This window comes from Leptodactylus fuscus, chromosome 1, assembly GCF_031893055.1.
Source record: "Leptodactylus fuscus isolate aLepFus1 chromosome 1, aLepFus1.hap2, whole genome shotgun sequence".
Lineage (NCBI taxonomy): Eukaryota > Metazoa > Chordata > Amphibia > Anura > Leptodactylidae > Leptodactylus > Leptodactylus fuscus.
Window position 1 is genome coordinate 143,868,212 of NC_134265.1, and position 18,006 is coordinate 143,886,217.

Here is an 18,006-nt window from a genome sequence, read left to right on the forward strand (position 1 = left end):
GAGTCACTACATCACTTGATAAATTCTTTGAGGGGTGCGGTTTTCAAAATGGGGTCACTTTCTAGAGCCCTCTAGGGCTTTGTAAATGCGACAGGGTTCCTGAAACTAATCACAGCCAGATCTGCCCTCTAAAAGCTCCTTGGCGCGCCTTCCCTTCTGCGTCTCACTGTGCGTCCATATATTAGTTTACACCCACAAGTGGGGTACTATGGTAGTCCGGAGAACTTGCATAACAAATTGTGGGATGCGTTTTCTCCTTTAACCCCTTGTGAATGTGCAAATTCTAGGGCTAAACGAAAATATTAGTAAAATAAAATCAAATTTGAAAATTTCACGTCCATTTTGTATTAATTCCTGTTAAGCACTTATAGGGTTGAAATACTTGGTATATGTTGTTTTGGCTTATTTAAGGGGTGCAGTTTTGAAAATGGGGTGATTTATGGGGGGCTTTAATACAAGGGTCTTTCAAAACCCCTTCATAACTGGATTAGTCCCTTAAAAAATGGGTTTTGAAAATTTCTTGAAAATTTTGAATATTGTTGTTTCACTTGTAAACCTTCTAATATCTGTAAAAAATAAAAGGGTGACTAAAGTTTGATGCCGACATAAAGCAGAGATCTGGGACATGAGATTTATGATATAATTTTGGCGGTCTGACTGTATGTAATGCACATCATTTCAAACTTTATAAAATGCATATTTTTCAAAATTTCCACCAAACTTCCTATTTTTTCAGAATTAAACACAAAACGTATCAACCAAAATTTACTACTAACGTGAAGCATAATGTGTTACGAAAAAACAATCTCAAAATCACTTTCGCAAGTTAAAGCGTTCCAAAGTTATTACTGCATAAAGTGACACGTCAGTTTTGAAAAACCGAGCTTGGTCAGGAAGTCAAAAAGTGCCATCGGCGGGAAGGGGTTAATGATTCTGCCAAATAAGAAAGTTTCTGCATTGGTGGTCGTATCCATGGCAACCGATCAAGCTAAAAGACTGTCACCACTAAGAAAGTTAAAGAAAATCTTTAAAACTTTGCTTAATTTTTAATTTCTTATATTTGCAAAAATGTTTAACTTTTAATTATCTGCAAATATAGATATGATTATGTACATGGGAATACCCCTTTAATCTTAAGGGGAAAAAACCTAATTAATGGGAAAAATTGTGGCCTATATAACGTAACAACAACAAAAACTTAATAAAACGATGTTTATGGCCACTTCCCTTCAGGGTTGGCTGCTGGCTGCTCTATGGCCACTTGCTATCAGGGTTGGCTACTGGCTGCTCTATGGCCACGTCCTATCAGGGTTGGCTGCTGGCTGCTCTATGGCCACTTCCTTTGAGGGTTGGCTACTGGCTGCTCGGTTGTTTCCGTTGGCTCTATTCACCCTGCGTACATTACATATGAAGGACACTGCGCTCTGTGTTTACAGCAGGCCGCGCAGGCTCAGTGTCCGCTCGTCGCCGGATACACAACCTTCACCCAATCAGAGGGCAGCTGTAGGGCGGAGTCTGTGTGAAGACGCTGTCCACTGCTCTCCCTGCTGCCACTGTGAGCGGAGTCCTCTGGCCCATGGGGGAGAGGGCGACAACATCAACAACATGTCCGCCTCGCTTGTGAGGGCGACCATCAAAGCCGTCAGTAAGCGGAAGCTGCAGGCAACCCGGGCGGCTCTTACACTGGTGAGTATGGCGGCGTGCAGAGAGAGGCCTGAGAGGTGGCGGGACGTGTGTGACCTTATCGCAGTAAACATGTCACCCGCGCACGTTGTAATGTTGTGTAACGTGTGAGGAGAGCGGGAGGGGCGCAGCTGAGAGGAATGGGTACTCTAACTGTAGCGTATGGCGGTGGTGAAGCCCTCTCTATACTGAGCTTGTTCTTGGCCTGACCCCTGGCATATCCTGACTGAGAACTCGGCTTCCCAACCTATTATGTCCACTTATAGGGAGGTGACATTACAGTGGTCTTCTCTACTCATACATGTCACTGTCACCTGTAATGATATCTACTCTTAATGCCACTTATAGAGAGGAGACATTACAGTGGTCTTCTCTACTCATACATGTCACTGTCACCTGTAGAGAGCTCCACTTATAGGGGGGAAACATTACAGTGGTCTTCTCTACTCACACGTGTAACTGTCACCTGTAATGATATCTACTGGTAATGCCACTTACAGAGAGGTGACATTACAGTGGTCTTCTCTACTCATACATGTCACTGTCACAAAAAATTCTCATCTTACAGCATGGATCCAGAGAAGACAAAAACAGATGGCCTACGTGTTTCGAGACCCGAATTGCAGTCTCTTAGTCATGGCATGTAATGATATCTACTGGTAATGCCACTTATAGGGAGGTGACAATGACTTGTATCAGTAGAGAAGGCCACTGTAATGTTTCCTCCCTATAAGTGGCATTACCAGGAGCTCTCTACAGTGGTCTTCTCTACTGATATATGTCACTGTTACCTGTTGAGAGATGTCCTGGTAATGCCAGTTGTAGGGAGGAAACATTACAGTGGCCTTCTTTATTGATCACTTTATTGATTGTCACTTTGATCTGTAGAGAGCTCGTGGTATTGCCATTTATAAGGAGAAAAGTTGCTGTAGAATTAAGAATTTGATAAGCCCCAAATGGACTTAAAGGTCTTGGCCGTTTTGAAACAAATTTTGAGAGACAAATGTTATCGCTTGTATAATAAAGAGTTCTACAATGTTCCAATATAGTTTCTGTATCAATTCCTCACGGTTTTCTAGATTTCTGCTTGCTGTCATTCATTCTGTTACTTTTAGCGAATACAATTCTAACCATGGTCATGTGATGTACAGTCCTCTGTGCTCATCACATGACCATGGATTGTGATTGTGACCATGGACATGTTGACTGTGGTCAGAATTTCATCCACTAGAAGTGAGCAAAATGAATGTCAACAAGCAGAGTAAACTGTGAGGAATTAATACAGAAAGTATATTGGAAAATTGTACAAATTTGTATTATAAAATCATTAACCTTTGTCTCTCAATATTGATCTGAAAGTGGCCAACCCCTTTAAAGTTAAAATCAGAAACCATGTCAGGACTAAGAAAAGTAGCTGAGGCTTGGAACAAACTTTTGGAAGATGTAGTTAGAACATCTACAGTAAGCGAATTTAAGCATGCCTTGAATAAACATATCTATCCTAAGTTAAAATGGTAACAATACAGGGTGTCCGGAAAGTAAGTGGACTTTTACTGGTATATGAAATGTTTTTGTTTTTTTTTTAAATAATGAACATGTGACCGGAAATGCACCATTGTGGCGCTGCAGGTAGACCGAGATGTTGGTTTGCTATCCCTCGCTGCGCCATGTGAAAGCAGAAACGAAGAAGAGAAAGCGCTTTAATGTTTAATGGGAAATCAGTTTAATCACTGTTACTTATTTAAAAGAATTGCTGGAAGTGCTAGCCGCCTGCCTCGATGCAAGCAGTGCAACGCCGGGAGATGGATTGATGCACCCGTTCAGACTCCTGGCATGGCCCTCACCGCAACAAACACAGCCTGGATGCGGCTCATGAGCTCTTCACGGGTTGGCACAGGTGTTGCGTACACAACGGACTTGACATGTCCCCACAGCAAAAGAATCAAGTGGGGTCAAATCCAGTGAGCGAGGGGGCCACAGCACAGGTCCACCGCGTCTGATCCACAGATTCGGCCATCGGTTGTTGATGTGTTCACAGACAATGCGGCCAAAATGGGGAGGTGCTCCATCCTGCTGGAAGCACATCCTTCACCTTATGTTCAAAGGCACATCTTCGAGCAAAACCGGCAAATCATCCTGCAGAAACGCCAGGTAGTTGTTGGCGTTGAGTCTCGGAGGGAGGAAAAAGGGTCCTAAGCTGTTGTCTCCCAGAATTCCCATCCAGACATTTGCAGAGAACTGATACTGGTTCTGGTGAATAAAGTGGGGTTTGGGGTTCACGTACTCCCAGATGTGGTTATTGAAGAACCCGTCCCTGCTGAAACAGGCTTCATCCGTCCACATGACAACCCCTGCAAAGACCGGATCCTGCACATTCTGCTGGAGGTACCACCTACAGAAATTGAAGCAAAGCGGGTAGTCAGTTGGCTTCAGACCCTGAACCTTTTGGAAGCGGAATGAGTACAGGCCCTCATCATACAATGCCTCCCACACAACGGACTTGTTTGTCTGAAATCATAAATTGCGTTCTTGTGTAAACATTGACTGTCAATTGTGAAAACAAGTAACTTGCTAACTCTTACTTACCCGTGTTGCATTGCCAACAGCATGCGTGCTGGTGCTTGGGTTCTCTCCAAACCTCTGGAGGACATCCTCCTAAAACTCCATGGTCCACACAGAGCAAGGTCACCCCATGTGATCAGGTACTTGAAACATTCCGCGCTTGCGAAGCTGACAGTCAGTGGTGACGAATGTACGTAGATTCGGCAGGGAACCTCTTGATGGTTAGGGAACCTCTCTGCATAAATCTTCCTTGCCATGTTAGAGATTCCCTCTGTGGCATCGTAGGCCAGATGCATGTCTGTTCGCTCCACCCATGTGAATCAATGCATGGCTTATGTCAACAAAATGCCTGAAAGCGAATACACTTACATTCACTGTGTTGGTCTACCCGCAGCGCCGCCACGGTGCAATTTTGGTCACATGTTCATTAATAAAAAGTGCTTTATATACTGGCTAAAGTCCACCCTTTCATTTTGTGGACTTACTTTCCGGACACCCTATATAAGGCAGACTAGATGAACTGTGTGGTCTTTTTTTTTTTTTTTTTACATGAATCTTTTATGTTCTTTAGTACATTTATAGAGAAAAAAAAGACATGGACCGCACATCACAATCTTATACACTGATCTCATGCTTTTCAGCAAAATCTACAAAAATGAACATGAGGTTCTTAGTATACATATTGATCAAGGTACATAAGCCCACTAGCTACTTCATGGCAACCTCTGCGTAGTGGGTCTCTATTCTACTGGGTGCAGCGCTGCACAGCGACCACCACAATGCAGCGACCACCACAATGCACCGCCCACGGGGGAACGACCCAGTAGTCCAGCAACACCATTGTCTTTTATGTTTCTTTGTTTCTAATCTGTTGATCCTATTGTCTCTTTATCCAAATTTAAGAAATGTGTGAAGAAATCTTTGTTTTTCCCAGGTCAGCCATGTCCTCCCTACAGTAAGCCAACTGGCTGAACTAGGACACAAATATTTTAAGGCTAGGTTCACTCTAGCACTTGGTCTCTGCTCGGGGATTCTGTTCCCCATCTGCTTAAAATATGCGGAGAGAAAAGTCCTGAAAGAAAAAAAAAAAAAAATCTGCAACAAGCAAGCAGCTTTTCCACAATGTGGTGCCTCAGCCTTAAACCTGAGCCCCATGTTACGAAAATGCAGCGTTTTGACTGTGGTGGAAACGGTGTGTGATGAAAAACAAGGCATTTTACATTACCTGCAAAGTGGACGGGCCTTTGGCTCCCCCTGAGTTCCACTGTTTGGATAATGATAGCCTAAACATAGGACAGCAAATCCCCTTAAAAGCTGCCTTCAGTCATTCACCAGCTGAAAAAACCTACAGATACTTGCAGGATTTCACCATGGCTGTTTGTTGCATAGACAAACACATATTGTACCTTTTTATCTTAGCTTCACATCTCTGAAATAATATTTTATATTTCTACAGACACCATCTGCTGTGAATAAAGTAAAGCAACTGCTAGAAGACAAACCTGACCATGTAAGTAGGAAAGTGAATTGAAATATCAAATGTCGTTTTGGGGGGGGGTTTATGAGAGGTACAATGATGCCAAAATAAACTGCAATCCAGGCTTTTTGTTTTCCACCCCCCTACTATTGAATGCAATACTACTGTAAACTATGCCACATGCAGACCTCAATAGCTGTGTACTATGGCAGGCCTGGAAGCCATCAACTTCTATAGCAACAAAACTGCTCCCATGAGTTTGACATTCGGGACCTGTTAGGGAAAGGGGAGTGAAAGCAACAGAACAGCTCACATCTGACCACAGCACCTGAGGTAGGTAAGTGATCACACACGTCTCAGATCGCAGGCACTGCCACTGTGTCTCTGCTGTATGGCGTAAGGTGAGCCTCAATAGAAATATGCTACTCACAAGCCTTGGAAGCTGTCATGAATTCTGGATGGCCCCTACAACGTTGCAACACACTAGCCGTCCCAGAATGTGAGGGGAGGGTTAGGTATCTATTGAAGGTTAATACCCTTGATGAAGAGCTTGCTTCGATCGCAGGCATTACTGCTGGGTCTCTGGTGTATAAAACAGCAGAGACCCACCAGTTATTGTGCTCTTTAAAAGGCCGACATCCACCGCACTATTACAGTGAATGTTGTCAAAGGGTTCAACACTTTTGCAGATATAAATAATTTTGCAGAATTTTAAAAGGTTTTTCTATGCACATCTTAGTGGTGATGGTCTTTTGTCGGTTGTCTGCTGATGGTTGCAAAAGGATATGACCATGAATGTAGGAACCTTCCATGGTCTGATACTTGTCAGAAACCCAGCCATAATTTCCTTATTGCAGAAGTGTTATGTAGTTTCCCTGCCTAATGACTTTCCACAATAAGCAAATTGTGGCTGGATTTCTGACAAGTGCCAGACAGTTGAAAGTAACTGCAGTCATAGTCTTCCATCGGTAATTGATCATAACACAAAACTTTCACCACCAAGGGCAATTAGAGAAAATCTTTTAAAAGATTTTTAAAAATGGATACTTGCAAAAATGTTTAACTTTTAATTGTCTACAAATTTAAATTTTCATATACTGAAAAAAAAAACCCACACAAAAAGCTCCACCCCATAACAGATAAATGTCAAACACAACTTACCTTCTTTTGAAGGCACACTACAATGTGACCTGCTGCCATCTTTTCATCAGGTTTCTGGCACAATTCTCTACATGTAGTCTTACACTATATGTGAATTATAGCATCTAGACCTTGTTGTCCACAAGTCACCATGGCACTACATGTACGGCACTTTAGAGTAAAAGCTAGCAATTACATTGAATGTAAGAAATGAATAGCTACCTCATAAATTGACTCTTAAGCTACAGGCATCTGATCCTCTTAATGAGTTGCCATAGTGTGAAAAGAGGCGCAACTTTGCATGGCCATTCTCTTTAAACCATGCCTCACATATCCTCTGAAGGGAGAACAGTAGAGGTAAACAGCTACTGAAATAATGTTAACCCTTTATGGACAATTAATATATAGCTGTATTCAAAGATCTATAGACTTCTTGCAACAACCTTATGGCCTTATTCACACAATAGTCAAAATAGGCTATGCGATACACATTCAGTGGATCCTTTTTTTGTAGATGATTTGACATCTGAGTTATGGCTGTTAAAAATTAATTTGGGAGTTGGGTCAAAAAAGAAAGACTTATTATTTATTTGTTTGAAATCTATGTGTTTTAATCGATACAGTTTGGAATCTGTTTTTGAAGATGGCAGATACTGATTTCAAACAGATTTGCCGAACACAGATGATGAGCGAACACTATTCAAAACAGCTGTTTCGAATAGCACGCTCCCATAGAAATGAATGGACATAGCCGGCACGCGGGGGGTTAAGCGGCCGGCCGCCGGCACAGTCTGCGGCATAGCCGCTTCCATTCATTTCTATGGGAGCGTGCTATTTGAAACGGCTGTTTCGAATAGTGTTCGCTCATCTCTAAATCGGACCTAACACTCGGCCTTAAAAAACAAGACTGGGATGTAGGCAAAATAGACACTAGGAGCGGACACTAGCTGTGTCCGTGACACCTGTCATTCATCTCAATGGGCATCGGGTGCGTTCTTTTGCACACTGTGACTGTCCTTCCCTGTCTGACTTCTCAAGCGGACAGAAAAACCCTGCATATAGGGTTCCTCTGTCCGCTTGAGAAGTCGGACATCTTCATTTGCGGACAGGGAAGGACGGGCATGGAGTGCAAAAGAACGCACCCGATGCCCATTGAGATGAATGACAGGTGTCACGGACACAGCTAGTGTCCGCTCCTAGTGTCCGTGACAGATTTTCAGCGGACACTACCTTTCGGACACCGACGGTAGTGTGAACGCTCCCTTAGATTTGTCAGCATCTGCATACTGCATATCAAGTGGATAAGGCCTGGTTCACATCTGTGTTCAGTATTCCATTGGGGAGTCCACTGTCTGCTTTCTAGCGGTATATAAAACCATGTGCCCAAGGACATGAACAATCCTCTTTAAAGAAAAAAAACTACCATTTTAGTAATTTTTCATTTACACATCCCAGTGTTAATACAATCTGAGAAACAGGAGTGTAATCTCCAAAAGATCATTTTTGTAGGGTTTCCATTGTATTGGTACTCTAGGGGCTCTGCAAATGAGACCTGACAGCTGAAAAGTATTCCAGCAAAATCTGCTTTTCAAACATCCGGTATTGCTCATTCCTTGCTGTGCCACCTTGTGCCAAAACTTCAATTTACACCTACGTGTGAGGTATTTCTGTGCTCGGGAGAAATTGCATAACAAACTGAGATGCCTTTTCTCCTTTAAAGGGGTTGTCCGGGATAACTAGAAATCCCTACACTAATGTAAACACCACCCTTCTTCCCTCCTACTTTCTAAATAATATAACTTATCAAAAATAGATAGTTACCCAATATCCCTGAGGCAGTCATGTGACTGCCTCAGGGACATTTCCTGATTATCCGTTGACCATGCGTTTCCCCATTTCCGGAAACGGATCGTCACTACTGCTCTTAAAAAATGCTCATTAAAAAAATGAGGTAGGGAAATTTTCTTGGAATTCTGGAAAATCGCTGTTACACACGTAAGAGGGCGTTCACACTACCTTTAGTAGTGTCTATTTCTAGCATCTGTTACAAAATGTTAAAGGAAACTAACAGATCAGTTGTAAATCCATTAAGAATCCCATTGATTTCAATGGGATTTGAGCTGTTGTCCATTTGTGTCCTAAACAGACCCGAAGAACAAAAACCCAAACACCGGTGTGAACCTAATGTAACGCTGATCAAAATGTAAAGTGTATGTTAAAAAAAAAAAAAATTCTAATGTGTAATAGCATAGGAGCTTAATCACACACCTGCTTTTAGGAGAAGTGTGATGTTCACAATCAGTTTGCCTGCGCACTCGTTGACTTCGTTGGGTTCATACAGATAACTATTCTTATTCCTTGGCTCAACAATCTGTGGAAAAAGAACACACATTCTCTATTTTCGTCCATTTTGTGGACAATGGACACATTAATATGTCTATGAAAGGCACAAACAGCACAAAATCCAAAAATGAGCAGGATCGTGTGCTATCGGAGATTAAAGGGGTATTCCCAACTTGCTTGTTCAGCAACCTGCATGCTGTATGCTCTGTTCACTTCCTGGTTTTCTCAGTACATTGGTGGGCAGGGTTTCACTTGCTCTGCTATCTCTCTTCATAGCAGTACATGTTTGCAGTCAGTAATGAGGGATGGTTGCAAATAAATTAGCACAGTATCACAAATGCACAATATGAAGCTGATGTAGCAGAGCTGGATTTGATAGGTGATGAGAATCCCAAATTTACATGTTACAGGAACAAGAGTCAGCTTGCAGTAAACGAGGTCTGTGCTTACATACAGAGGTAACAGACTCCATGTCTCAGCCTTATCAGCCAAAATCAATTAACCGACTGATAACTGGAAGAGCTGGCGATAAACAGCTCAGATATACAAGCTGCACGACCACTCAGCTCCCCCTCCCCTCCTGGAGCAAAGAGCTATGTCACTTGTCTGGGGCAGAGAGATAGCTCAGAAATACAAGCATCGAGTACTCAGCTCACCATCCCCTCCTGGAGCAAAGAGCTATGTCACTTGTCTTGCCAAGGAGATAAGATCATCCCCCAGGTCCATGATTATGGAAACGCAGTGTAAACAATGAAGGGAATAAATTAAGATAGCAGCCAAACAAAGCAGTTTTGATAAAGCAATGTATTTAGGAAAAATCTTAACTCCATATAAACTAGCAGTATAGATAGGATCCTTGAGATGGATCAACCCCTTTAATATAGACATGAGCTGTCCGCTAAAAGTGGATGTGTGAAAGTGGCCTTTGACTGGGTTTACACAGCATTTCTTTAAGGTTTACGTGGCTTTTTTTTTTTTTTTTTAAAAAAAACCTTGCAGCTTCTAATTTCAGTAACAAATAGCGCAAACTAATATGCCTGTCTTTTGTATGGTAAGAGCCAGTACACCAGAGGTTACCATACAGGTGAGTTGCAGTAATGAGTAGTACATTCTACTATGCAATATAAAAAAAACCTGCACGCAGTTCTTTAGTAAGGCTTGCTTTAAACAGTGCTGTGTTTTGGTTTGTGTTCTAAAGAACTTTATTCAGTTTTTAATTTCAGTAATGAGTAGCCCATGTTAGGCTGAGTTCACACAAAAAAAAATTACTGTGGCGGGAAGGGGTTAATTGCAATAATGTAGCACATGTTATTCTTCTCTATCCATTACTTTGAAAACATGCTTGCAGTTCCTAAGTAAACAAGCATTGTGTAAATGCAGCCTAAAGCTCCAACCACATGAATGTGTGCTTTGTCAGTGGAGGGCCTGGATGCCTTTCTTGAAGAGAACAATATTACGGGTTATGGACTCTAGATTTTAAGGACACGTTGTGCCAGGGTTTTATACAGACTGCCAGATTTGGAGTCGGGAAGGAATTTTTTCCCCTGAAATGGGGCAATTGGCGTGAGCCTCATGGGGTTTTTTTTTTTTGCCTTCCCCTGGATCAACACTGTAGGAGGTTATAGGTTAGACTTGATGGACTGATGTCTCTATCCAACCTCATCTACTATGTAACTATGTAAGGGAGCGTTCACACTACCGTCAGTGTCCGACAACTAGCACAAGATTTTGAACAGACATTAGCAGCGGACACTAGCTGTCTGACACCGATGGTAGTGTGAACACCCCCTAACAGTTAGCACACTGTCCCCATACACATGGCTGAGTATTATCACATTCTGTCTGTGAGGCCGTGAGCCTGGGAGAAAAGCTCTTGAGCAATCCTATTTCTGTCCATTTTGTCACCTGGGCTCATTGCAGGTAATAAATGGGTTGACAGAGTCACAGATTTGATCCATGTGTGGTTTTCGTACAGACCCTTCACATCCTTTTTTTTTTTTTTTTTTTTTTTTTCTTCTTCTTTTCTTGGTCAAACATCAGTAGATCGCCTGATGAATGTGCAGCCGTTGTGCTGGCTTTATTAGACAAGCTGATTATCAGGAATGAACACTTGTTGGAGTATTAATTCCTGGTAATTGTTTGCTAAGTCTTTCTAACTAATAGGGCCTTAAGAAACAACCAACTACATTCCCTATTAATCTCTGGAGTTTCTTAAGGCTCTATTAGACATGGCAATTTAGCAGGCAATTATTGGGAGTGAACACAATCATCTGAAGAGCAAGTGATCTGCTGGGTTTGGCACGACAAAAAAAAAAATAAAAAAATCAATTATTCTATCAAGGGCTGTGCTGCTGACAGACAACAAAAGTATAGCAATTGTTTCCTCTGCATGTTCTCTGCATCGACCTGTGTTGTGTGTGTAATATATATTATTTAATAATAGTAATAAAACATAATTTCCTTGTGTAATACCACCCTTAGGCTAAGGCCCCACATAGCAAGACCCTGTTAAAAAATGTGTGGTGGGGGGAGACGCAATGAAAATGCAATGCATTTTTTTTGCATCATTTTGTTTTTCATTGAGTTTTTGCTGGTTCTTGTGTCCTTGACAACATTGTAGTTATCTTGTACACAAAGCATTTAAAACTTGTAATCTACTCTCCAATGATGCCCTAGTCTAGTCTCTAGAGTCTTCTCACATCTCTGATTTATACTTCATTATGAGCAATCCCTAACATGAAGAAGGTATACCATTACAAGTTTTTCTTTTACAGATTGGTCTAAAAGTAGGTGTTCGTACAAGAGGCTGCAATGGCTTGTCTTATTATCTAGAATATGCTAAGTCTAAGGGAGCTTCAGACGAGGAAGTACTTCAAGATGGTAAGTATTCGATTGTTGTTCAATATTTGTTTGCTGTGATTTTCTTTTTTACAAGGTTTTCCCAGCCTTTAGACATTGATAACCTATTTGCCACCCTCACCAATCAGCTGGTATCCAACTGTGAACAGTGTAGAGCTGAGCGATTATGATCAAAATTTAGGCATTTTACCTTGATTATCATTAATGGCGATTATATAGGTCACGTTTCTTTTAAACCATGTCCCTTGTACTGTCTTGCAAAGTTCGTATTGCAGTTCCATTCAGGCCACACCAAAAGTATTATACTCTGGAGTTGAAGAGAGTAAGTAACAAAGGTCCAGGGGAGGTGATCAAAGATTAAAAAAAAAAAAAATCTGTTATTCTCGTCTCCGGCGTGACTCCCTGCTGCCTCAGGCCTGTGAACGTCCTTAACGCAAGTCCAAAGCGCCAAAGTGGTTCCTGACATCAGTCAGAAGCGCCAAAGACATTATGGAGTCATACTGAAGCTCAGGAGAGGAGAGAATCTAGAGTTTAATAGTGTTTACGGTTCGAAACTGCAAGTACCTGTCAAATGTTGTAAGAGCCAACGTGAACAAAATCACGTTTGTTATCCTCGTTGATCTTTCAGTTGTTTTCGATTGACCGCCCAATCCCTAGTACAGAGCCATCTTTTTCAAGCTTTTTCTGGCTTTGCCAGGTTCCTGTTGCTCACCTCCCATTCAGGTAATCTTATATTTAGGGTAAGGATTGGTCATCAGTATCTAACACGTGGATAACCTCCTTATAGGTATTTTCCAGGACTTCAATATTTATGAACTATCCTTATGACAAAAGATTAGCTGCTTGAAGAGGCCGCTGGGTTTGGGTGAGCGCTGTGAGCTCTTCATTGAATACCATGGACAGTGCTGTACACTGTGTAGGGTTTGGTTTGGCATTGCAGCTCAGCTCCATTCACTTGAATAGGACTGAACTGCAGCTGTACCATTTGACTGATGGACATGACTTCATTGGCACAAGGAATAGGTTGCAACGTTTGTGAGCTATGTGGCCTCTTCAAGCAGCTGATCAGTGGGTGTCTTGGGTGTTCGACCACCACCAATTACATTGATAACCTATCCAAAGGATAGGCCATCAATATCAGGTCCCATAAAATCCCTTTAAGTAATGTATTGTTGTTATGCTCATCAATAGAGCGTATATTTTTATTACTGCTCCACACTACTAAAGGTTTATTTGCTTGTAACAGATTTGTTAGAAAAACTTCTGATTTTCAAAGAAAGCTTGCACAGATTTGGGTTTCTTAACTTTATTTGACGTGGAAGGAGTCAAGTTAAAATATTATTTATTCTGCTCAATCTGAACCGCAATTTATTTTATTTTTTTCCCAAATGGCAGGAGTGAGAGTGTTCATAGAGAAGAAAGCTCAGCTAACTCTTTTAGGAACAGAAATGGACTATGTAGAGGACAAACTTTCCAGTGAGTTTGTATTTAATAACCCGAACATTAAAGGAACCTGTGGTTGTGGAGAAAGCTTCAACATTTAACCCAAAAGCACTCAGTCTGCTCTCAAGCAACGGAAAATGCTCATCATCATCATCTGGCAATGTAAAGCACTTTGTATGAATTTCAAGCTTTGTGTCTTGCGCTTATTTTGATCTAATAAAAGTTTGGATTGTTTTGTGAACTAAACCAATTGAATTGATACAGATCATGTATTTCTAGCAAGTTTTTTTCCCCCTCTTTCATACTGGTTCTTTGTCATGTAACAAAAGGCTTTCAAAATCTTCACCTCTGTTTAATGACCTATATGGTAGGCCACCATAATAAATGATCTACTGTCAATACAGTTTTGTAGTAGAGAACCATATAAATGATCCTTGCCAGGTTTCTTTACTTGAGATGTAGTGATGGCGTCTTCTCATTCTGTATCACTAGGTGGCACCAACAGAAATTATGTACTTGAGGTCTTGGAATCTACCTTGCGGTTGTTGTTGATATGCGGAGTGCCTTTAAATTCTTTCTTGGATAACCAGTTTTCCCTGTTATAGACAAATGAATCCTTCACAGTTACCAACGGGTTATCTGTAGTACTGTTTGGCATTGTAATATGTTGGTAACCAAAAAAAAAAAAAATACTGCCTAAATCTAGAATACGTCACTCTTTCCTTCCTATTATCTTTGTATTGTGGGAGTTAACAATAGCTTCCTTTTCCTTTGCCATAACATCACTACAGTCCTTGAGCAAAGGTATCATGTATTTTATGTAATGGTTGTTTATACACAACCTTCCATAGTGAGATTCTATAGCAGTACCCGCTACACTCTGTACATCCTAAGGCCAGCCATTCACATCAGTTTTCCCACAATTCTCCCAACAACATAACAGACTAAACCGGTTGATCTGGAAATGGACTCCCTGAGGCTTATGCATAGAGGCAATTGTTTAGCAGGTCATGCCCCACATGTAGTTAAGCACATTAATGCCACAATTTTCTGTCTGCCGCTGGCCACTATGAATGATTTGTTAGCCTTCATTTTTCAATTGAGGGTCCACCAAAATTGTCTGGCTTTGACCTCGTTGTACGGGCTGCTTTAGAATCTCTTCATGTAACGTCTCCACTCAAGGACCAATTTGACCCTTGCATCACTAGACATATAAGCTTTTCATACAGAAGTTGCCCCTTTATGTGCTGCTCCAGCTTACCTTTCTAAAAGTTACACACTCTTTTAAATCTTGAGGAAACGTTGCATCCATACACAACAAGTTTGATGCTTACTACGAGTAGTTCACAGTCTGACTACCTGCTTTTCTGCATTTCTCCCATTATTTATAGGAGTATATTTAAATATCAATAATGTGTGTATTATATCATATCGAATTTAAGTTTTTACCAATGTGTTTTGTTCAAGGACTCCTGAAACGCACAAGTAGATAATTTAACTTGAACAGTGATTTATTACATGGAACATTTTACGGCTTGGAAGAGTCAGTGTCTTGTTTTAAGTAAATTTCTGGTTTGGAAAAATAAAATATATGGTGTTATGTATTTTATGTTTTGTTTTGGTTTTTTGTTTTGGTTTTTTTTTTTTAGTACGAGCCATTGCAGGTTCCATGATGTTATATAATAAAAAAAAAAACAACACAAACTAATTGATGATACTAGAGATGAGCAAACTGTTTTGTAACCAGTTTCTATCTATTTTCACAATCTAGATTAACAAAACTGACGTTTGTGATTTGTCAGGCAAACTAATATTGTCCCACACACAGTATAAGATGCTGTATAGGCAGCAAGAAGAGCCGTTGTGTGATATTCCAAACTGGGGATGGCTGGGTTACCGCTGCATGATCCAAAGCTATTGCAAAGAAGGCAACAATAGCAAGATTGCAATAGAAATACAAAAATCATAGGAAGAGGACTAGTGGGGGCAGTTTAGTTAGATTTAGGCTAAGGCCCCACGGCTGGAAGTGCCACGTTAAAGCACTGTGGGAACAACTGCGGCGGGAACGCATTGCGGTTTTTCCCACAGTGCTATGAACAGAAAGCTCACAGAGTTCTCCGCGGACTTTGTTACAATTATATCTACGGGAAAGCTGCCGGCGTTTCTGTAGATATAATTGACTTGCTGCGATTTTCAAAACTGCAACAGTTTTGGAAATTGCAGCGTGTCCGCACTGTAATTTTTTTTTCTCCGCAAAGTGGGCATGGGATTCGCATGATTCCTGTCCTCTTTGCAAGTACTGTAAAACGCCACGATTTTTCCCGCGGCATTTCCGCTGTGGGCAAATCACAGCGTTTACGGCTCGTGGAGCCCTGGCCTTAATCAGTTTTAGAAATATAGGCTGGAAAAAAAATATAGAGGTGGGAAGGGAGGGAGAGATTCTGCACGGTCTGTTGTGTGAATGCAGTTTACATGCCCAACACAGAACAAGTACAATACGAACAGTAACCAACTGGTACAATGGGATTGGAGGCCTTACAATCTATGAGGAATGGGGGGATAGAGACAGTAGGTAAGGCTAGAAGTTGTGATGGTGTGGTGGCAGTAGTGTTACTGGAGGTTGTAGCCCTTCCTCAAGAGTTGCATCTTCAAGGTAATATTGTCTTATGTGTTGTGTGCCCTGAGAGTAAGGGCTAGTTCACACGTGAACTGCCCGCGCGGGTTTTGACACAGAGAGAGACGCGGCGAGCCGCGTCTCTCTCTTGTCAAAACCCGCCCGCCGCGACCATCGCTGTCGCGGCTTAATCCTCTGCTGTCGGCTCAAATGAATGAGCCGACATAGGAGGGAGCTGCGGGGGGCGGAAGCCGCGCGACTGAGACAGCGCGGCTTCCGCCTGAAGAAAGGACATGTCCTTTCTTTTCTCCGCTAGCAGCAGCTCGCCGCTAGCGGAGAACAGAAGCCCGGCGGTCTCCATAGACCACCATTATAAGGGGAGGTTTTGGACGCGAATTCCGCTGTCAAAAACCTCCCCTTATACTCACGTGTGAACTAGCCCTAAAGATGACATTTTTGAACACAGTGAGACAATGTTGAGTTTTGTGGATTTCTTCTCCTCTGTTGTAATACATACTTTACCACACTGCCTTTCTACTCTGTCAGCAATGCTTTCTTTATCTTTGCTGACACAGATCTCATTCTCTAGTTGTCACGTGGCATCTGCTAAGAGAGATTGCTCGTAGCCCAAGACTTCCTGCTTGGGGTGGGTCTAAGGCAAGTTCAGATGGTGGTGGAACTAGCAGACACATTTCCACAGATGCTGGTATTGGCGGTGGCAGCTACATGCAGTCATCTCCCGTATAAGATTTTTTTTTTTTTTTCTTTTTTTACATAACCAAATGACATCCATGGCAAGGTGCAAGATCTGCAAACAGAAAATTAGCCATGGCTGTACAGACATACGTGTAGGAACTAGCTCTCTCCATATTCGCATGAAATGGTGTCACCAGCTCATTTACCAAAATATAATTGGCACTGGCAAATTGAGCAATACCATCCTATTCCTTCTCCCCATGATCTCCTTTGATCTTCATCTGCTTCTCCTCTTCTTCCTCCTCGATGGCCATGCCTATCGTCCACAAGGAAATGTGAGTCTAGGAAAAAGCACTGGTTGTCCTGCAACTTTTTTTTTTTTTCTAAATCAAGCAACATTTATTGAGGCTTTCCAAGTAATGCCAAACCTAAGTAACCCCTTAATGTCACTGCCAAAAACTGCCTTAAGTACATGGCATAATTTTTCAATATTGATGTGTTATTTATTGTGGCAATAATGTTGAGATGCTTTAACTTACCCCAATGAGATGGAGGGGGAATGTTATACTGGGGGCAGAGATGGAGGAGGGGGTACATAAACACGTGTCAGAGTGAGTGATGTAAAACAGAATCGCATTGACTTCAATGGGTGCCGTCTTACGCGCGCTACACATTGAAATCAATGGGTTATTAAGCCACCCATTGATTTCAATGAGTAGCGCGCATAAGACGGCACCCATTGAAGTCAATGGGATTCTGTTTTACATCGCTCACTCTGACACGTGTTTATGTCTCAGAATGAGCGGCGCGTTACTCCGTGGGAACGGAGCCTAAAAGTGTTTTATGAGATTTCCAAGGCCACAGCATCCATCTTAGCACGATGTGCTAATATTGGCATAAGGCTAAGATGGTGGACACGGTTATTCATATGTTAACTGATGGTTGCCGTATTCGTCATCGGTAAACGCCCACTATATTCTCTGACCTATTATAATACATATTTTTATGTCATGTATTTTGTGATGCTTAAGCTGGCATAAAGCCATTATTTTCCTTTATAATCTTTATCTTTGTTTGCAATAAAGTGAGATCTATCTTGGAAACAGAACTGTATGTGTCTGTGCCTGTGTATATCTCCCGAGCGCTCGATACTTCACCACACCTTCCTTTAATTCGGCACCTCACGGCA

The 18,006-nt window shown here is 41.7% G+C and overlaps 1 protein-coding gene across 1 annotated transcript; it reads left to right on the forward strand.

Annotated features, from left to right (window-relative positions):
• The first annotated feature begins 1,499 nt into the window (after positions 1-1,499).
• On the forward strand, positions 1,500-15,111 carry ISCA1 (iron-sulfur cluster assembly 1). The gene is made up of 4 exons (XM_075278066.1): positions 1,500-1,686; positions 5,702-5,755; positions 11,980-12,085; positions 13,460-15,111. Exons 1-4 carry the CDS (start codon positions 1,606-1,608, stop codon positions 13,606-13,608), a joined length of 390 nt encoding a protein of 129 aa, XP_075134167.1. The 5' UTR covers positions 1,500-1,605; the 3' UTR covers positions 13,609-15,111.
• Positions 15,112-18,006: the final 2,895 nt, after the last annotated feature.

Bases quoted from the DNA above. Each gene is read 5' to 3' on its own strand.
- ISCA1 (XM_075278066.1), top strand. From the start codon at position 1,606: ATGTCCGCCTCGCTTGTGAGGGCGACCATCAAAGCCGTCAGTAAGCGG. The intron at 1,687-5,701 runs GTGAGTATGGCG...ATATTTCTACAG, and splicing joins CCCGGGCGGCTCTTACACTG to ACACCATCTGCTGTGAATAA. The intron at 12,086-13,459 runs GTAAGTATTCGA...CCCAAATGGCAG, and splicing joins CGAGGAAGTACTTCAAGATG to GAGTGAGAGTGTTCATAGAG.